The following is a 23,403-nucleotide window of genomic DNA, read 5'->3' on the forward strand; positions in this document are numbered from 1 at the left end:
TTGGCTGAGAAAGTTTCGACCCTTTAACCGGCCCGTCGCTCCACCAATTTTCGATTCGTTGGAAAAATGAATTAAAACTTCCTCGCCCACTCTTGTACATCCTCTCTTCTTTTTCTCTGCTTCCACGTTAAAAAAGAAAAGATAAAATAAAATAAATTCTCGTCAGAAACTTCGAGTCGATCGAATCGACTTAAACGTCGGGGCCATACATTAATTATAATATAAAAAAAAAAAAAAAAAAAAAAAAAGAAGAAGAAGAGGAAAACAGCAGGGTAAAGTGAAGCAAAAAAAAGTGAGGAAACTAAGCGATGAAAAAATCAATCGTAGAGAAGATAAATAACAGATTATAAACGATGTTATATGTACCGTGATTACTCCATTTATTTAATTTATTATTAGGTCATACCAAAGAATATCTCCATATTTCCAGGATCAAACAATTCGTCCAACTTCAATGCTATTGAAAATATCTAAAGCTAAGGTACGTATTCGATGTGAGAACAAAAATTCAGAATGTTTATCAAAATAAAGAGTACAAAGTGCACCGTAAAGAATACTCGTTTATACTATTATTTATTATTATTATTTATTAGCACTGATAACTCATAAAGTTTCGCTAATAATATCCCTCTTCATTAACCAATTTCTTTTTTTTCTTCATTATTTTTACACAAACTTTTCCTTGTCACTCGCTATTTCACATCGCCCTCGATATTTTTTTAAGTTTATTCACGTCATAAACCGAAGAACGAACCGGTCTTTCATCTCAAAGACTTTGCGTCACCAATGTTCTCGACATCGATAAAAAACATACAACACAGGCCAACCATTCGCCGATAAAAAAAATCATCGTAAAACATCGTAGCAAAAGGATTTTCGATCGACCTATGAACCAGACGATTCGAAACATTTGTGAAAAAACGATCGAGGGCGAGTGGCGAGAGCGAGAGAAACGAGAGAGGTAGTTGGAGAAATTTTACGCGAGACGCGGAGGATTTCCGGTCGCGCTAGAAACGGTATAAAATCGCTGGTAAGTGGTGCAAGTTGCACGTCGCGACGTAGCAACTCCATGGGTACCACCGCTATAAAACTGGTTGCATATTTTTCGACTGTCGCCAAGTTTTACGTATGCGACAAGAGCGCCGCGACGACGAGGACCATGACGACCCTCAGCGGCTTCCGGTCGGTCGGTAGATTTAATCGCGTCGACACTGGGAAACAACGTTGTAAAGTTTACACCATGGGAGATACGATCCGTTATGATTTCTCCGTGATATCCAGATTCTTGTTGAATTAGGATAGATGAAACTGACGGGCGAGAAATATATTTCACCTATCTTTCTCTGCTCACAATCCTCGATAATCAAATTCGATCATTTAAAATGTTCGATATTGTTCAATCTTTTAGTAAAATTGAATGATGTGAGCGAATTTTAATAGCAAGGTTCAATTATTAGGATGTTCTACACACACACACACACACACACACACACACACACACACACACATGCTAATTACTTGTGTTTCCAGCATCTACCTTTCATTAGAAATTACAAACCATTGTGAACACTCTTTGCGCAACAGTATTTTCACCGTATTACGAGTATCGCTACTTAAAATTGGTAAATTATTGTGCAGGAACGGCTGTTTAAAAAAATAGATGTAGATTTTCAATCGAAAATAAAATTCTCTTTCAAAGAATCTAGTTTTAAAATTTGACGACGGATATTTTTAAAGAAATCTTTCAATTTCAAATCTGTCATTATTAACTTCCAGCGAGACCGTCTCTCTTCTCTTTCAAAGAATCTCTTTCAAAGAATCTAGTTTTAAAATTTGACGACGGATATTTTTAAAGAAATCTTTCAATTTCAAATCTGTCATTATTAACTTCCAGCGAGACCGTCAGATTATTTTAATTAATGAAATGCGTCGGAAAGATCGCCAGTCACGGAAAAGAGTAACAACCCGAACGATGAATGGAGGCTGCGTTCCCCGCAACGGATCGGAACAACAGATTGAGAGAAATTTAGAATGCTCGGGCTTAACGTGCGTATATCACCGAATACAGAGTCAACGTTTATCGCATTTTGAATGCACAAATCAGAATTTATGAATTCGATGTCACAGTACGCGAAGCTTTCTGTATCTGGCAGTGCATCCTCGAAGATGACCGTTGCTATCGCATCCTGTATGTGTCACGTACAAATCTAGTTTGCGTAACAAAATTATAAACAGAAAGCAGAAATTCTCTATCGATTCTAAAATATCACCGAAACTGCACTGATATTCGAGTGCATGAATATGAAAGTTTCGACCCAATTGCATCAATGTCTTAATAGCTTTAATAATTATTAATAGCTTTAATAATTGAAGATTCAACGTGGAACGTTATTTGATTACTAGTGTACTAACTTTGATCCTGTAGATTTAATTTATAAATTGGTGGAAACACGCGCGCGCTTGTTTATGATATCAATTCCAATTAATTTGGTAAACTAAACCTTGTATCAACTTTATTCCTATATTTGACACGAATCGCTAATTTACTTCTCGTGGCTAAAATTTGACAATTCTAAAATAACCGGCTGTAATAGGAATTCTCAAGTAAATGTAAAATAAACAGATAAGAACCGAATTTGACGGTAGAATCAAATTTGGTTTGTTTGTCGTCGTTTTAATTTATGCAGTTAACGACAAAAATATATGTTCAGCCCACCCGTTCACTTTTGTATCTTCTTGCGTTATGGCAATCGAATCGCTTAATTTCATTTTTAACCATATTCTATATTTACAATTGTCCTGATTTCTTTTTCGCCGCTCAAAGGTACATCGTAACAAATATTAACGCATAATCCATCCTAATCGACTCAACTCCTTATCTTTCTGTAACACATAAATTTCGCTATCGTATTCATAAATTTCCTACGCCCGATCAGATCTTCCGATAATCGAACGACGCGACGTGGATACAACAAGAAGCCTGCAGCGAAATTCGGCGAACAATAAGATGATCTCGTAAGACAACTGTGTACCTCGCCGTGTATCTGTACAACGTTTCGCATGCGCATATAAAAGTACCTTTGATACGAGCATGGCGAACAGATAAGGCGAATAGGGTCATATCCCGTATAGGAAATCGTGCGCGTCCTACTGCATCCAACTTTGCGTACATTTTCCCTCAGATATCTTCTCGGTGTTTCTTCTGTCGGTGATTGTATTGGCTACGAGCGTAAAACTAAGTTCGCGAACAGCGGTGGCGCATCGTCGAATTAGGATGTCGCGACGGTATATCGAAATAACGTTTGTGCCGAACGTATTTTTGGGAATTCCTTTCGCGAATACCGAATCAGCGAACTTCCGGGGGTGGCTCCCAGAAATTTGGCAACTCGATTCGCTCCAGAAACCGCAGCGCTCTCGTCGAATACCGGTACGTAGCAGAGTTGGGAAGGAAAAAGAAGGAAAGATGTAATTGAAGTTGGAACAGTTCTTCCGTCAGTTGATTGTCGTTCTTGATATATATATATATAATAGTTATAGATTTCCGGATATTCAATGATTTGATCGCTTTCACGTATTGTTGAACGAATTTATTAACTTAATGCGGATTGACTTTTTAATCATAAGATTCTATTTAAAATCATTAAAATTCAATATTCCAATGATATCAATTGAAATCATTTAAAATCTTTCTTCAGTAATCCATAATTGTTTCTTTCCCGAGATCCTTATAGGTGTATGTATTTTATAGGAAACGTTTATTTCATTTAGGAGAAATAATACATGTCAAGAGATAGTTGATTATATTGGACACTTACAACTATTTCTACACTTACAACTAAACTAGCAAAGATATACTGTCGCAAAACATGCCAAACAGAAATACGATATACTTGTACGAATGATGCGTGCGTAAAGTCAGACATGCATACGTACACAACCTGTGACACGAGAAGTAGCAGGTTACAAAAAAGATGACAATGCGATTGAAACTGAAATTTAAAACCATGCAATTTCGACCGAACGAGGAACGAAAGAATATCGAGAAGTGGAAAAGCAATTACCGATGGTTGATTATTCGATTGGCTGTAATTCTATTCGGGTTCGTGGGTTGAAAGTTAGAAGTTGGCGGAAAGTCTTGATGAGCTTCATGTTAACACGAATTATTTGGATAATTGCCAGAATGGTTATTAGTGGGAATAGTTGTCGGTAGCTGACGATTGTTTCGGTGCGCAAAGGTGTTTGCGCTGAAACTGTTCGTTGCACTTGTAATTACTTTATCACCGAACACCGTCGTTCAATTTAACAACGAACAAATTTTATTCCTGTTTATGTGTTTATGCCTGTGTATTACTTTTATTCGTTTATTGTTTGCGATTTTAAAATTGCTATAGCGTTTAAAACGAATCGTGATTGTGACCGTGCAGTGAATATTTAGGATGAATAAAACCTCACATTGATATCCTGTGTATATCGTCGTATTTTATATTGCATCATTTCGAAAGCGGTTCTTTGTCTTTTAAAGTACAGAGGCCTCGTTACCTGCGATCTAAAAAACAGCAAAAACAGAAATAGAAAAAACAAAATGGAATGGACGGACAGAATGGCAGCTTTCCGCGTATTCTGTCGTTAAAAAAAAAAAAAAAGAGAGAGAGAGAGAGAGAGAGAGAGAAAAGATACTAATCAACATATGTCGACATATGTCGTGAGATCGAAATAAAATGCGCGTGTGCATTTAACTAATTCCAAGGACCAAAGAAAATGGAAGCTTGATAAAAGTAAGTAGAGAACACAGGCGCCGAAGAAGGAGCATGTAAAAGTGGACAAGACGGATTCCCTGTGTAGAAATAGACAGAGTCGAATAATCGACAGAAAATAAAGTTTAAACATGGAGCCTACTGCACGCGTATGATAAATTTTCAAATTTTTTTTCTCGAAAACAAAGGATCTTGTGGAAAAATTGTATTCCACGCTTTTATCTTATTTTCACGTATAGAACGATTTCCTGACGACTATTTAATCCTGTTCAGTCTAAGTCGAAAATGAAAAAATGTTATCCCTTATTCCTTTCTTATATGAACTATATATGTATATTTGTCATATGCGCTATATATCAAATTGTAGATTTTCGTTAAATTCTATAGAAAATATCGGCAGTGGGCCTGCTAGCGGCAGAAAGCGCCTCATTAAAACGTAAATAATCGATCGAAGAAAGACGATAATTATGCGAAACGCTCAATTAAATTTGCTACAGCGTGTTAACAATTCGGGGCTGGCACCCGTTTGATCGTCGAAGAATATCGCGGCCGCGCAATTAGCCGAATTAATGAATTATCGTTCACGTCGCATCATAAATTATTCACTGTTATTCTGATATAAATATCATTTCTGTTCTAATTTTCATTGTTGGTTTATGCCTGTACAACAATTGTATAATTTGAAACGAGATCAATGTCCAAAATTGGAACTCGAGAGGTATTGATCAAAAGATTCTCACTGTCAGTGGAAATTTTTGTCATGGAAGGACTCAACGAACGTTTAATCCTGTTTCTCGGGATGATTATACGAACGAGTAATCGCGATTAATGGAACCAAATAACGACCAGTTCTATCGTATAAGAGAATGCTTTAAAGGATGAAGCAAAGCATTAATCTTTAAATATTGGTATATTCAGATATCTAGTTTATTAAACAGATAGAATATCGATAGTATTGTATCATAGACGATCGTAAAAGGCCAGACTATTGTTCAAATAAATATTTTTATAGAAAATACATCATTATGGTCATATACCTTTTTGTCTCACATTCACCTTTTCGTCTCACATAAAGATTGTCCAGATCATATATATATAAGGCTATTGAAATATCATTAGCTCATGGCCATTTGAAGCTCACTATGGAATCATCAAGATTCTTGAGAGATCAAGGTAACTTGGAAGACAAAAGAAATTGGTAACAGATTACTTAAAAGCCACGAAGAATTATCGAGGTTATGTCATTGGGGTTGAAGATCATCCGAAGACCACAAGAGATCACTGACATTCTATTACTCGGTACCATTCATTAGCCACTCAAAAGCTCACAGGCATTTCAAAAACACTTTATAAGTTTACTATCAATGAGGATAAAAATATATAAATATCCTGGTATTTCATTTATTAAAAGAACGCACGTTACAATGGTCGAATTACTAAAACTGTTTAAATAATTAAACAAGATTAAAACTTAAATTCAATCAAATACTCGAATCTTGTAATTTTGAGGGAATGGAAAGACAATCCGTTTATTCTGATACATCGAATTCTTCGATCCTCGACGTAAGAGACGATAGCTTGTGCTAATTAACTGCAGCGAGCTGAAATTGTGCGGAAAAGTGAAAAGATGCGGCGGCGGGACGGTTTAAAAGGTTTTTGTCCCGGTGCATCGAGAATGAAAGAAGAAATCGGTCGACCACAAAGTACATCGAGAAGAGGGTCGCCGGTCGTCGAACATCCCTCGGACAGAGAAGCGTGCGTGCTATGACAATGAATGTTCCTATCTCATCGTCGTCTGCCGGAATACGTGGTTTTCGTTGACTGGCTCTAGTGGCGCTCTCAACGCGGCAGAAGGGTGAAAAGCGTCGACGAAGCACTCGCTGCTCCATCGTGTTCGCGGCTAATTGTCTAATTGCATTTAACGGGTGTTCGATTCGAAAGGTGACTGTTACCGAGTGCTGCATGTACGAAACATTCGCGCGTAATGGCGGTCGTTTGACGTCAGCGCTTTGAAATTATCGCTATTCATACTAATATCATTCTGTGAAATAATTATACATTTATACGTGAAGGAGATGTTTCATCATATTAACGTATAAGAGCGACGCACCAGCGAAATAGTACATTTGGAGACACGTGAAAAATTTAAATTTGAAAGTATTTAGACTGAAAATATCGAATGAAGTTTTATTATTTAACAGAGAATTGCATAATTTCACAGGAATTTCATAATTTAGAAATCGTTTAAACTCTTGTTTTAACAGTAAGCGATATACGTTACATATATAAACAACATTCTATCAAAGATCTTTAAAATTGAATGGCTGTAAAGGGAAAAAGAATTTTTCAGCGTCAAATGCTCGAATTATTAACGACTTTCTACTTCAAACTTTCTATCTCAAATTAATTTCCCGAAAAATGTACTTTGTCACTCTCGTATAAGATTATCTATATGTACATTTTGTCATATCCCATTATATTCAGACAAAAATCATATAATCAGCATGCGTTCTGTTTTTATGCAGAGCTTTTATCCAGAAAAAGCAGACATCGCTGGATGGACCATAGGATATTAATCTGCCGCATTTTTGGCAAACACGAATGATGTTTCCCATTGACATTCAATTTATTATTGCTCGATAACTTTGTACTTAGTTTCGAACCAACTATGACGCAAAGACTATCATTTTTCTAAGCGAATCCTTATCAAGATTCCAATATACTTTCCATTTTTTCGAAAAACGATAGAACGTCCAATTTATCGCCGATATCAACGATATCAATCGTGGTGCCACGCTGAAAACGTAGAATAAAGAGGTAAGAAATCACGAGTACCAGGACGCACTGTTGGTAGTCTCGTCCAACGAAAGACGCCAAGAAACATTAAAGAAGATAAACGGCCGACTCAACCGAAGTCGGTCTCATTCATAATTCATGCCGCTAATTTCTCACGGGCGGCAGTGTGCGCGCTGCTACGTTATTGCATTATCTGGAAAATCCTTGAATAATTCTCATCCGACCGCGGCTCTTGCCACGAAACTTGGATACCGTTATATCGTCTCCTTTCCACCCCAATCCGTTATCTACCTATCTGTCGAAACCTCCTTGACCACCATACATCTTCAGCATGTGCATGATGTTGAATAAGTTATACCGATGGTCAACAAAAAATACAATTTATTGAAACAGAAATGGAATAAAAACCATTAATACGATATTGAAAGATAATAAAAGATCATTGGCTTTTCCGTGATCGTTCCAAGAGTTCTTCTTCGAGCAAATTGAACAGCAAACGAAGCAGTTGATCTTTCATTTACAGGAAAATCGACCAAAATTTCTCGAATCGATTCTCTAGAAATGTTATAAGGAAAAAGCTCAATGTTCTTTGAGCAATGGGCATAGCATTATATTCGATGGGTCCTAATTACCGGAGTATTCCGTAACTGGGACTTAATCGCTGCTAATTTTAAATGGATCCAAATCTAAACTTTAAAGCGAATTCTATTAAATTTTGCAACATATGTAACTATCAAATAATCATAGAGTACGTTCCTTTGGAATGTTCAAAGTATGATGATTCTCGCTTGAATCGGCTAATTGACTAACGACGAAAAATGAATAGAAACTTGAAAGAACGATTCGAGTAAAGTAAGTAACAGATTCGCACGTGTAAAGTGGTTTCAGTTTACTTTGTATTGAAATTTGTGTTGGATCTGTCAAAATTGATTAATTATATGGCAAGCACGATAGCGACCAGTGGAAAAGCAGTAGAGTGAGATGTTATGGGAGTAGATTTGATGATTACATCTGCGTTTTAGTAATTTCGCAAATCACACGGCGACCGATCAACGGAATAATTGGAATTCGGCGAAATGCGCATCGGTAACGGCGTACATTTGTTAATTTAACAGCAACGAACACCAACCGGAATTTTCCTTGCGTTTTACGCGCTGGTAAAATGTTTTTTCGAACACGGTTCGTTTCAATTCGAATCGATCCGATGACACGAGTGGATCGAAACGATTCCGATTACTTATCAAAAGCTCTGAAAAATCGGTTTAGAATTTCTCTAAATGACGATCAAACCGTCGAGTGATTTGTTTTTGGACCAAACTTTTTAGTACTGTTCATTAATACTATTGTTTTTTTAATATTAGTTTATTATTGAAACATTTTTACTCGTTTATTGTCATATTATCTGTATATACGTATATATCATGATATTATTATGTTTCATTTATTGAAACATATAAATTGAAAGTGTGACTTGATTAAAAAATTTCGAAACTGTTTTTTATTTTCTGATTTATTTTATTATACGAGTATTCCAGGATAGGCCAGGGTGAAAAGTAACTAGGAATGAAAGTAATAAATTAAATACTTAACAAAAGATTTGAACGCATTTTGAGAAATAATTTTGAGTAATGTATTTAGCACATAAACATTTTCATAGATTATACGATAAAAAGGTATTTCAAGAAAAATGATTTCGTCATATTTTTCTTCGTATTTTTTATTATGTTTATTTAAAGATTCTTCCATTCAGAAGAAACTATATAATGGCAAAAGAAAATCGCCAAGTAGAATATTTTGCCGAGTTTTAAGATCGTTCCGTTCGAATACTGGAGAAAATCGAGATGTAGCAAAAAGTGATCGCTCTGTAGCGCTGCTATTGTTTAAATCGTATGCATATTCGAGGAGAACAGCCATATACAGAAATAGGAAAAGACATGGAGAATATCGCGAAGCATATGCCGGGAGAGGTTTATAGCTGATAGGTAGTACTTCGTACACATGAAAAGAAGAAGCGGAAAGCGTCGAAGATAAGAGAAAATCGACAAAATTGAAAGAAGCTCAGAATTGAAACTATTACGACGAGAACGATGAAAAATGATATGAACTCGGAGAAACGTCAACCCGGTGCAATTTATGTAATTAACTAAAAACATATCTAGTTTAGTTTAATCACGTCTCGTTTTTATTTACTTAATCTTTGATCATTTTGATCGTAGTTATAATCAATAAAGGTTATATTAAAACTCAAACTCTGTATTAAAACTCAAGAAAAATGGGAAACACATATTTGTAAAGAAAAGAAAATGTATCAGAGTAATAGGAAAAAGAAACATTATGTCATCGGAAAGTTATTTTATTCGCTAGAATTTTTGAAGCAAAACTCCGCCAAATTTTAACTCTAATTTAAAACTCCTGTTTTAATTGTAGAAACTTGTGGATTTTCTACTTTGGGATTTCCATAAAGTTACCACCATTACGTGATTAAATTTATGAAGAAAGTACTACAGACATAGTACAACTTGTAGCATTCCGTTTAATATTACACGATGATACGTCTTTTACGCAACAATCACCGGAAGCATCCCACGCAGCAACGTCCATTCGAATCTCACCGACAAACCACAAACGAAAGAAGAATAACATAAAAAGCTAAAAGATAATACCATTTAACCAGATGGCAGGTTTTCAGAAAATAACAAACAAATCCCCGGTTAAAGCAGAGTCCAAGTAATTTTGTTTTTCGCGATGCAATATAAGACGAGACTACTCAGCGCAATAATAAAGGTGCCGGTCATAAGTCGCGTGGGACGTAATCGACCGAGGATCGTTGTGTCTTATAAAACTTTCGCAATTTTGAGAGAGGTGTGACTGACGTGTAATAACCCCTGTGCCACCGGCAAACTGTGTTTCGAGACAATTTCCCTCGTCTTTTCCCTTTTGCTATTTCACCCACCCTTCTGCAAACTGTTTTTCAACCGTCCGCGAATTCATGCCCCGCCATCGATTCTGGCTTGAACCGAACCAGCGCTTACAAATTAACCCCGCAGTGAGACGATTTTTTCCCTTGCTCCTCGAGGAACCGAGCGTGTCTCGATGGGAACAAGTTAAATTAACCCACGGGGTCCGTCTTTCCCTTGGCTCCTTTCTTTCGCCCCCCCCCCCTCTCTCTCTCTCTCTGTTCCGCTTCAGGTTCCAGTCTTGTCTCCTCTGTTCTTTTTATTTCCTTTTTACCCACTCCTCTGTGTTTTACCCTCGTCCAGTGCTCGCTTTTTTACGATAAAACATCGAAAACCATTATTTAAAAGCCGACCGGTATAATATCCTCTTCCCCGTGTTTCGTTAAAACCACAGAACCCCGGCTTTTAATCACGTAATCTGAACAAATCGCGATACTCGATGGAAATTATTGTTTCGCATTCAGAGGCCGATCTCCTCGCTGCTTCGATTTCACGTTTGCGGATTATGAATTGCCCGATTGCGTCGCGTGTAAATTATAATTGCGATTCGGGGATAAAATTGAGAGTGCAGGAATGAACGAATTATGGACGGCTGTACGCTAATTTCGGAAGGGATGGATTTGTTTTTAGAAAGATGTCAAAGTTATAATTTTTTAGGCGTAAATTATGAATCGGATATTCTATTTTACAGTATGTATAGTGAACTATACTATACTTTTCTTTTAAATGTTCTATAATTTTTAACATTTTATAATGACATGATATTTTCGTAGACAGTTGAACAGTTAAGTAAATCAAGTTTTAGATTATTTCATTGCATATTATATGTATATATGATATGATGTATACTAATTTATAAAATTGATTAGTGAAATTGACTTTCTAGAAGAGAAAAGTATGAAGAAATTTTCAGGAAATTGTCAAGATTGGAGCAAATTTTATAAGAATGTTATGAAAATCCCTTCAAACACGACTACCAAAAACATCATTTATTTTTATCAAAAATTAAAATTACAACAAAAATTTTTAGAGATATAATACAAAACTCATAGATACGCTCAACAACAATTACTATAACAAAACAGAACTGGCGCATCGTATTTCACTAACAATCTGTATCTTGCATATAGCATAGAAGACTGTGTTCCACAAAAAATATCGATATATCCCAATTAAGAACTAATGATAAAATTAACGATAATGGTATCGAAAACAGAGTTTCATTCAACATAATGCGCGATCATAATGCTAATTAAGGTACAGGCACTTGTATCAGCAAAACAAAGCCTCGTCAAATCGCTGCTTTGTACCCAACCAACACACGGTATTCGCATCGTATATAACGCACGCGCAACGTTTTGATTATCCGTGCCACGAACTACGAACATTTCATCAATACTATACTCGTACTGTCTGATGCTATAGAAACAATAGATTCGAATCGACGAAACAACAGAAACGCGAAAATGAAAAAATTCATTATCGCTAAATTGTTGTTAGTACTGCCAGACTTTTTATTCATTGTTCATGATTTGAAACTAAACCAGAAATTATAAAAGCAGTCAACACGAATAATGATAAAAATGATCAGTAACCCCTTTCTTTCTGTGAAAAGTACCGTGTACTTTTGACAGAAAACAAAACTTTCAGTTTTATTCGTCTGTAAAGCGCGCTTCGTTGAAAAATCGACTGATCCTTTTGCACAGCATTGTCCACTTTTAACAGCGAAATTTGTTTTTCATTGGACGAGAACTGCTCGACGTTCGATTGCTTGAAAAAATACGTTGACCAACGCGATATACTTTTTAGTTTTCATCGAAACGTACACTCCAATCAATACTTGATTGAACAGTCAGTTATTAACAGAGTGATGAAATGACCAATTCATATAAAGATTACATCACTTTGTTATGACAAAGCTACATAACGAATCGTACATTCGAATCACAGAGTTGAATGTCAAGGTACTAGAAAATTTATATAGATTCGATAGTTCAATAGCAAATACAGCAATTAGTATATATTATTCACGGCAGAAACTTGCAAAGCTTGTTCACGAAATAAAGTAGACAAGACACAATTCTTCGATATATTATACAAGCAAAAGGCGTTCCACAAATGGATTCTCCGTGCCTAATCCAATTTCTCGGGGAACGATTAACAGTGACACGCGAGAATCTGGAGGGTTGCCGGAGGATGGTCGGTCGGTCTCGTAGCATTAGCGGGACAAAGCCGATCGCCAACCGAGGACACGGATCCCACTCGAAGCGTTTGCATCGATAATGAACGGACAGGTGGCACGGTCAAGCCGAAGAGCATCGACAAGCATCGATGTTCACCGTCGGTGACACTCGCGATCGACTTTCCCAAGCCTGAGGCAACCAACCGAGGATACGATTATATTGGAAACGGCTACGAAAATAGCCTCTTGCGATGTGCACCGTGTCCCGTGGATTCGATCCTTAGGACCTCCATTAGCTATAGACCGACGTAGATGGAATCGCTAAGATGACGGAGAGACAAGCGTGCTTAAAGAGAAAAAAATAGAAAAGGAGTAAAGAGTACGAGAAAGAGAGGAAGAGAGGATCTCTTGGTCTCCTGCTGTTGCTTTCAATAATTTGGAAGTCTAATGTGCCCGTACCGAAGGAAGAGCGTTTCGGCAGATGGAGAGAACGAAGGAGAAGACGAAGACAGTGGAAAGAAAAACAGAAGGACGAAGAAGGTGAGGGTGTGAAAGAGGTAGAAGGACAAATTGACACCTGCACGCGAGAATGGCGTCCCGACTGGATGTGGCGAGGGCAAAAGCATCGACGCGAAAGAGGAACCGTGTGAATAATGCAGACGCCGCGCCGCGAGGATTCTGCTTAAAAGTCCGATCATCCGGTCTATTCCCAGCGTTCGAGAACCTCGCTGTCGAATCACCGTGAAAAAGGTAACACTCGGCGACATTTCGATTGGAAATCGACAATTCCTCGACTATGTTTTAGTAATTATGTATGACTGCGACCCTAGGCTATGAGTGAAATGTAATAGCAATTTTGCAGATTTAGGATGGTCATGTGAAACGTTGATATTATGTGAAATTACGCACAGAGAAAGAGAGAGACATTAACAATATGAAATAAAGTCATAATAAAGTATACTATATGGGACATTGGCACTGACAATAATTTAGAACCGAGTAATGACAGATCTCTACAATTAACGTATTAAATGAATTTACGAAAGCTACAATAGGATTATGGGAGTCTCTCTAAATGAAAATCCTCCATCAGAACATTTCACTGTAACGCTTTACTGTCAAAGTAGTCAATCTATGATAACCCTTGTGACTGATAAATCATTACTAAGAATCGATGAATAGAGAAGCCTTTTTTTTTAAATAAGAATCTTCAAATAATAACACAACTTATCGGCAAACAAATTATGTATCTTTATCCTAACAAAAGACTCGAAAGCAATTATAAATCGTCCGACGACACAAAGAGGAGGAGAATTATCTGTTATCATTGTCCGATAAACGTAAACTCACATGTTCAGATCTAGAGTCCCATTCTTATCCATTCATACTCCCATTGTCATTAAAATCACCCCATTATCGTGACCAATTGAAATTCCTTGAAGGGCACCCTTTTATACGTTCCAGGAAACGACCAGTTAAATCTTATTGGAATTTCACTTTCGGACAACTAAACCTCATAAACGCTTCCGAATATCATTACACGGGTATAACCGATCCAGATCGAGGTCCTTAACCAACACGTGACTCCAACAGATTTATTTCCGCGGCTTATTCTTTATCCCGCTTAAGGCATCAGTCTTTTTAAGCCCGTTACGCGTCCCTTTCAACCTGACACCACAACGATGCTTCGATGAAGCTTTTGGTGAACTCGCGTCATATATAAACTTTTCCACTCTCTGATTACCATCGACGTCAACTTGATAGTTCTGAAATATAATTCGCTACGTATTATTCGTACGTAAGTTCTCATGAATCTGTTAGAAATTTCTATTTACATGTTAGAAACAAAGGAAAATTGGCGTTCGAATATTAGGTATATAACGAAATGGAAGTTAAAAATTCGTATTCTGATCAAATCTTAACAATTTTAAACGTGAGTTGATGAGTTTTATTATTTAGTTTATAGAATTTGTTGCGTATGGAATACAGCAGCATAATCGAGAAGAAAGATTATTTTCAGTTGGAATTTTTGAATACTATAGAGAATAATCAATTACATATTCTTTAAAATTTTAGTTTCTTTCACGCTCGATAGCCAATATACGATAGATTTAAAAAATCCGTAAATGTCACTTGAATTATTTAGATTTAAGTTAAATATATTAGTTACGATCGACGATACAACGAAAATAATATTCATCGTTCTAACAAAAACTCATGCGCGCTTTCGCGATAAAAATAGAATGCAAAATCTTTGTCATTTGGATGCTTACGAGTAGAATGCGAGTGATGCGTTTATAAGAAATTTAAATGTACAAAAACGTACAAACTGCTGATATTGTGTAAAATACACATATATAGTAAAACACTTGTTACAATATTTAGATAATAAAAGAAATCTGTAGATTTTGTTTCGTCAGTTGTACCATATTCTCTGAATACTACTAACTCTGAATTTGTATAAACATCCTCGATCTAGTTATAAACAATGCTATATGTAAATCTACGAAGCTCGAGTTTCTTGGAAAAACGAGAGGAAAAAGAAATTGGAAGTTGTTGGAAAAATCAAAAAAATTCAAGAAAGGTAGCAAGAAAACAGAGATGGAATAGTTAGTTGGATAGTCGAATGAAAGAAAGCATAACGTGGTTGGCAGACGCTTCACCGAAAATGTTTTTCACCAGCTTTTCTGCCACGGCTACGCCACGGCTGCGTAAAGAAGCTTCAGAGAGAAGAGCCCGAAGAATGGAGGACAAGCAAAGTGAATGTGATTCGGATTCGGTAATTGTGAAATATTTATATTGCGCAGAACGAGAGGTTGTTTGTTCTTGCGCGGCGACAATCTGATGACGGCTCCCGTTGAAATTTCCGTAGGCGACCGAGCGGAACGCGAATGCAAATATTTGGAGCGCGACGCGCTTTAAACTCGTAATTCGTGCGGCTGCTTTTCGCGAACATGCATCTGAAAGATTCAGGAACAGCCGAAGGAAGCGAGATGAACGTTTCAAGCGACGTCTCCGTGCACTCGACTCGTTGGATTCGCGTGAAAAAACATGGCAGAGTTATTAAGTAAAACAGCGATCATCCGCCATAACGGAAAACTCTCACAGGTTATCTTTTAAGAATACTTACTTACGATTCTTTGAAGTTTGTGAAATTGGTATAATTTTATACAGAAGGGGATATTAATATGATTATTAATTCGTTAGCAATGTCTACATGTATACGATGACCAGGGGAAAAAATCAGGAACGATTAATAACAAGTCAGGAACGATTTGTTAGATTCACAGATAGAAGTTTTTCAAAAATAGGTGACAAATGTATCAAATATTTAAGAATAAAGTAGACAGATACTTGATTAAATGAAATATTTATCCAAACATCCGGTGCAAGAGTACATGTTTAATGGCACAACTAAGCAAGAAGAGGACAGCTTCGGTAACGTAAAATTGATTGCGAATCTTTAAACTGTTTGTTATGAATTTTAATTCTTTGAACACTCCCGAATCTCAAATCCTGCAATCCTTCCAATACTCGAAACAATGCTCTAAAGAACAGATACGTTAAGAATCGCAGACCAGTTGTAAATTCATTGTCCAAGCAAAAATACTAAAATTACGAAAGCGTTAACAAAGTGGGAATAAGAATTAAAAACGCGCGGCCTCGCGCGTAATTCAAACGAAAATGGATAGAAAAGCAAGAGAAATCGGATGAAGCGGTGTAGAATAGAAAAAGATGGAAGGATGGGGCAGGAAGGGGTTAGTCTCGTAGAGAAAGGCACAAGGGGGTTCTTTAGAGGGTGCCAGTGGAACTCTAGTTCGGTTGGCGGTGGAGTTTGAATAATGCAGACTTGCAAGCCTGCTTAAAAGTGATCGGTCGAACCTCAGCCTCGTTTCATCCCCTCGCGGCTCCCTTTAGAATCCTACTTCCAGTTCGTCTAAGAGCACGAACTAAGATTGATTTTAGATTGGGTGGGAATTGGGAATAGCTGGCCCGTTACTCTCTGGCAACGCGCTTTCCTTTCTCTACCTATCTCTGTCTTTCGATCCCTCTCTCGCAACCCTTCCATCCATGCTTTTATCTTCGTTCTGCTTGATTTTATTAAAGTGCCCGAGTCGACCTCGATATAGGCTTGTATGCATGTAAATTAGCGGAATGCTTTGAAGAGCGGCCGCGAATGCGTGAAGTCATTTCGTCGCGTGGAGATCAGCTCGGAGCAAAGCGGAGTTTAAACGGTTCTCGCTATCGCATTCGGTTCCGCTTGAAATTCCGCCGGAATTTGAATTACGTCTAACAGCAACATGGCGCAGCGTCTCGGCCGAGACTGCTTCGGTCTAACTACCCCGAACCCGCTAAAGGAGTTTTAACGTTACATCGAATCCACGACATTCGGGAAACGAAGAATTTAAATTCCAGAATTTTCGAGGATACGTGGACCACACGAAGATTACTTCGCTGAGACACTTTAACCCCTTGTGGTTTCGTCGATCGATTCTTCTCATTTTCAATTTTAGTTTCCATACATCTACCTACATGTACGCAAGTATCCAAATTAAATTTCCTTAAACATTCTGTAAATTAAATTCATTTCTTTAAAATATACTCGTGCGTGCTAATTTTATGGCTATACTAATTTTTGAAAATGGATATTCTATAAGCTTTTACAATTAAAATGATAGCACAGTCGTCAGAACCTTGGGAAATTTCGGAGGCAATTTTGCTAATTGGAGAATACACAAATATTTTGTTCGCTCTTCTGGAGTTATTTCAGTCTCGGAATTCTCAAGCAAACGTGTCGAATACGTACGACTTATATTTGAAAATACTAATTCGAAATCGACCCAGATGTATCATCGAACGGTAACGAAAATTCAATAAACATATCCAACTTGGGCTTCATTTATCGAATTCTTCGTTTGAAACAACGAGTTTTCAAATTCCCTCGTATAAACTTTGTAATTATTCTCTTAAATTTCAATTTTACGAATTTTCCAGATTGAAGGAATAAGAATTTCCGCTATGAAATGGTTATCAGTGAGACACACGAAATAATAGAAACACAGAGAACCGCCTAACGAGTTCCCTATATAAATAACAACTGCGCGTCGAAGCATATTTAACACGCAGAGTGGCGCGCGTTTACGCATGCATATGCAAAATTGTCGAACGACAGGCGCAAAACTAAGCGAGCGCGATTGCACGCGACCGCGAAGATTCGTATGCATAAATATTCGCGGAATCGCGACAAACAGACACGAAACTGTGACCGCATCCCGTACACAGGCGCAATATGCAAAGAAGACCAATATTTGCACTTGCTCCAAGTAACCACGCTTCCTTCCAGATTCAGAAAATTGCCCATTAATCGTCGAATTAACGCAGTCGTTACTACTAATTCATCGTCAGACATTTTCATTGAAATCGTCTGAAACTTAGCCAACAACTTAAACACGCGTGTTTATAGAAGTAAATATCAAATGAATGTATTAATGATGAGGATCGGAGGGGAAAGTTAAATTTCAATTAGCAAATGGTATTATGGTATTATGGTATTATGGAAGTTGAAGTAGTTTGAAATGCGGGAATAAGGGACGTTCTCTTTATTTATGCTAATGTTTCTTACTTGAAACTAACAAGCCCAAGTACAATTATGAATTCAGAAACATCGAAATGTTGTATTTGTGAGAAGAATCGCAAATTTTCACAAAGTAATTTCACAAAGTAGTTTCACAAAGCTGGTTAAGAACTTGCTTTGTACACAGCATTACTATAAGCGGTTCTATTTCGTAATGAAATAGAATTTTCAATGAAAATCTTCTTTATCAATATTATAATGTTGCAAGAAAAGTATTTCGACGAAGGAGTTGAAATAAAAAAAACGATGTAACGATGTAAACGATGTAAGTGTCAGAAGTGAAAATTTCCAGTAGAAGTAAAAAAACGCATTTCTCTAATCCGATACAATCCAAAAGGTAAAATAAATTATCTTAGCACATGACTTTCTCCTATATTTTTATTATATAGTGTCGACGATAAATATTCGACGACGCACATTCATATTTAGTATAAATTGAATAATCTTTATTTATCTATTTATTTTCTAGTCATTCTTTTATTTTATAGTTATTATTATAGTTATTATTAGTGCCCTATAACGTAAAATACCGAATAAAATAACATTTGTTAGAGTTTTCCAATAAATGTAACCAACGGATATCCTTATATTTCTATGTGCATGACAGTGTGTATCCCTTTTCACTGAACAAATATCGTTTCTTTATATTTCTCTCGCTACCAGCATCGTTCAATTGTTTCGACTTCTCAATTTCGAAAGCAGACATCTCCGGTTAAATCAACGCAGAAAAAAAGCAATGGCGCTTATCGTGGCTCACCTATAAAGAATCTAGGAAAATCAGTTGACATTTACTGCGAGCCGGGCTTTCGTCGCCGTTAAATCTTCCGAGCGACGATCGAATCGTTCGATTTATGGGATCGAACGGGACTGGACCACGGGGCCCAGGGTGCAAAAGCGATTCTTATCTGACACGCACGCGTCGCTATCGCCTCCAGCTGTGAATCTCGTCGCAAATTGGCAACGAAAGAGGAGCGTTGAGTGGCAGACAGAGACGGATACAGGGTCATACAACCGGATACCAACGGGAGAAACCGGAAAGGGTGGAGAGGGGAGGAAGATGGAAATAAACGAGCAGAGAGGACAAGCCAATAGGCCGATAGGCGATCTCTCATTCCGCAATGCGGGCTTTCGCACCGCCCTATACATATATGTGCCGCACCATGCTAGCCACTTTCCTTCCCGCCATTGCACTCGCTTCCTATACCCCGTAGGACCGATGATCGGCCAGACAAATCTCACCGAAACGATCCAACTCCTGGACATTCGCCATGGATCTCTTCGGTCGAGAAACTCTGCAACGTTCTTCTGGGAACCGGTACAATTCGAGAGGAAATCGACTTGTTGGTAGCTTCTTCAGTCAATAAACGGTCAATGAACATAATAGGATATAACGATTATAAGTTATTTGTGAGTTGTGTACAAGTTGCCTTTTGGTTTCAGAAGGCTAGATAATTGGAAGATTTCCGTTGTCGTTGATTCCTTTATAGTTAGCCTTCCTTTATTCCTTTATAGCCTTAATAGTATGTTTATTCATTTAGAGATCGATATAATGAAACATGGTATTCTAACGATTGAAAATGTACGAGTATTATTCTGATTTTCGAAAGTTAAAAGTAATTTTTGTTGTAGATGATCCATTGAAAACGGCAATTGTTTATTTATTAATACTAACCTTGGAAATATTTGAATCTAGCATATTTGGATCTAGCAAAGGTATAAAGGTATAAAAGCGCAAAGTTTCGCAATAGGCTGTAAATGCTTGCTCGGGCAAGTAAGAATACGCTCTTCACGATCAATGCATCGTGGAATAGCGAGGACAAGGATTAACGCATGCTGATTTACTGACGACAGTAACCTAGTAGGCAATAATTGGTGTATTTAGGTAGCAAATAGGACGTTAGTAACTCATCTTTGGCTCATTCATCTTCAATAACCGTGAATTGCGCTCGATTGCTCAAAGGGCAGAAATTTCTATCTAAGATACCAGATTAGATTCACATTGCACGAATTAAATTACTTTGTAAATGGAAGAAAAAAATTCATATTTCCAAGCTACAACTCCCTAACAACAGACAGAACATCAAAATTCATCCGTTAAATATATATCGTTATCATCCTAAATTACTCTTCAAACTGTTCAAATGGTATAAGTTCTCTTAAAAAAAAAAAAAAAAAAAAAAAAGAAAAAAAAGGAAAAAGAAAGGAAAAATAAAAGAATAAAGAAGGAAGGTAGCTAGAAGAAACATACAAAAGTACGGGGAAAAGGGAAAACGCATAAAAAATGAGACGGGAGACCGCCACTTCTTTAATCAACGATTCAAACAGCGAACAAGCCCGCGAACTTTTAACAAATGAGCGCGCCCTGGAGCTTGTTCCGCGCTTTTTTAATGAACCAACTCCGCGAATGTTAACGCGCCACGTACCCGCGACTGCTGTCACCGCGTCGCCTCGTTGCACCCGCACAAACTTTGCGTCCTCTCGCGAAATAACGCGGTACCGACCAACCCGAGAGGGAAGATAAACGAGGCGACCGTTTTCGAGAGCCGGCGTATCGTCCTGTTGCGACGTCCAGATCGATGCTTCAATTATTTTCTACGAAAACCGATCTCGTGTCGCGAAAATTCGACGATGAAGCAAACGAGAACGAAACAAAAAAAAAAAAAAAAAAAAAAAGCGAAAATGCCGTTAAAAAATATCCGTCGTATTTTTTCCGAGATATTCCACGTTTCTCGACAATTGCGCGCGTGTCCTTCGGAGATAAATCGAGCTAGGATTGCTCCTACGCTTGTTTCTTTCGCTGTAATTGACACGGTTATGTCGTGATCAAAAAAAGAGCATTTTGAAGAGAGTTCTTTTTAACGTAAAGGAATTCCTCCTTTTTAATGCTTTTACTCAAAATGATATCCAAGGAAAAATATTGTCAACTTTAGAGGAATTGCAAATACGCAGATCATTGTCAAAGTGATTAAATATTAAATGAATATAGTTGAAGCCTGTAGGCAAGAAGGAATCCAACGTGGATGTTTCAAGTATTATTATAAATAAGCGTGATAATATCTAGTTTATTTACGATCGACAAGTTAATTGCGTATAATTAGTTATACAAAGGAATCATAAAATAGAGTAGAAAACAGTGACTCGACTAGCACAAAAATAAAGAGAACCTGAAGCAAGCTCAGCCACTCAAATTTGCGCCATTATAATTCACTCGAGCGTGAAATTATCGCCCATTACAGTTGATCGCCGTATTCGCGTCAGGATTAAACGTGTCGGGAAACAGGCAATGTAATCAACCTACATATACTAGCAAACGAAAGAAACAAAATGATATAATAAAGATAAACACAGAGGAAGAGAGTAACAGACTCTCTAAAAATAAATTGCAATAAATTTCAGCGTTTGACGTAACACGAGGGAATCTATATACAATACTTTCAGCCCCTCCATTACTTTTGTTCTCCCGTCTATCACTCTTTTAACTTCCTTTTTCCATAACTTCCCTTTCTCGCTGAATTATTTTTTTTATAGAGTTTCAGCTCTTCGATCTTTCCCTTATTCTCTTTCATCCCTCCGTTCCCTATTCCTCTTTTTCTTCACGATGTCCTTCTTTTCGTTGATCCACTCTTGCCCGCTCGCGCTCAGGGCGGTAGTCGGATAAAAAGGATTAATTGTCGGTCCCCTACTGCTCTTTCTCTCGGTCGAAAGCCGATACAACAGCTCATTATCGGGTAGCTCGGCTAAAGAGAGCGAACGATCGAGGGAAAATCGTCGGCAAGATATTCTATATTTTATTCGAGCAACGTTCGTGCCTCGAGCCACGAAAGGGTTAACGATTTCACGTGGATTTACCGGTTAGTAAATTTTAATAATTGTGTCCGTGATACGCCACAATACGGTTGATTAACGACAGATTTCTTCGATCGAGATCGATTAATATAATATAATTCAACGGGATAGTACGCGTAATCCTGTTCGATAATTGTAATCCCGATAACCTGAATAATAATTGTGACAGGTGACAGTTTATCGGTATTTGAAATCATCTACGATATCTCTACTCTCGAATCGATAAGCCACGGTTACGTTAATAAAGTTTGTTCTTCTTTATCAAATTTAGTACGGAAAATTGAAATAGATTTTTTCCTTTGTTTCTTTGTAATCGTGTAGATATCTGAAGGCTGTTTATATGGTTTCGAATTTCTTGTTGGAAATAGGGGAGGGCCGAGGTAGAAATTGCAGGACGATACGATGTATAGGAGGTGCAGAAGCATTCCTCAAAAATTGAAAACCGTCCGCCCCGAAACAATTGAGGGCAATAACTAAACGAACTTCGTTACGAAAGGAAAAGGATGAACGGGCTCGTATTTGTTAAGCCCTCCGCGATCGAGAAACGTGACACGCGTATGTTCTACTTCGAAATGGGAAACAAGTGGAAAAGCTAACAATATGTTCCACGGAATTTCTATGTAACGTAACATAAAGCGGACGATGACACGGCTCGCTACGATATCAAATCACCGATATTTTTCCCAACAATTCTTTCAATCTTAATATCAAAAAATTGCGACTTTGCGCAAAGTTGATTATTTTTAAAAAGAGAAAACAATTCAATCAGGTGTCGTTTAACACTTTAGAACGCTTCGCCGACCTTCCCGATTTATTTTCCGCAGATTCTGAAGCGATGATCGTAGCAACTGCTCGCCATCGCGAAATATCCAGCCTGGAATTCAGCTCGACGAGCCTCGAGCCGACTGGTAAAAGTGAATTTTCGAAATCCGCTCGGTTCGGCTACGAACGTGCCGAGCATTACGATATAGAAGCGCCGAAATTTTTATCACGTCTCACGGTGAACTTATTGCTCCAAGAGGGATATCGATGTGCAAGCCAGCTCCTGTCCGCCTCACAGACGAGATTTTTCTGTTTCCACGCTGTAGAGAAACGCTAAATACTTTGATATATCGCCGTTCTTACGGTGCCACTTTTATCGGCAAGCTTTGCTCTATACGCGATTCTCGACACACATTCTCGAATTCTTGATATGACGAATCGGATGTACACCATCCATTTTGCGCTATGTTT

At 37.6% G+C, this 23,403-nt stretch overlaps 1 protein-coding gene across 3 annotated transcripts in view; it reads left to right on the forward strand.

Moving 5' to 3' along the window:
- The window catches only part of LOC126919370 (protein madd-4-like), a 243,243-nt gene that overhangs the window by 137,000 nt on the left and 82,840 nt on the right, over positions 1-23,403 (forward strand). For 2 of the 3 annotated variants that reach the window (XM_050728485.1, XM_050728486.1), the window contains one exon: positions 431-481. The exons of the other annotated variant lie outside the window; for it this stretch is intronic. In XM_050728485.1, the coding sequence (XP_050584442.1) occupies positions 431-481 (51 nt within the window). The remainder of the gene's footprint in view (positions 1-430; positions 482-23,403) is intronic. 3 annotated transcript variants of the gene reach the window in all.

This window comes from Bombus affinis, chromosome 8 (genome assembly GCF_024516045.1).
Source record: "Bombus affinis isolate iyBomAffi1 chromosome 8, iyBomAffi1.2, whole genome shotgun sequence".
Lineage (NCBI taxonomy): Eukaryota > Metazoa > Arthropoda > Insecta > Hymenoptera > Apidae > Bombus > Bombus affinis.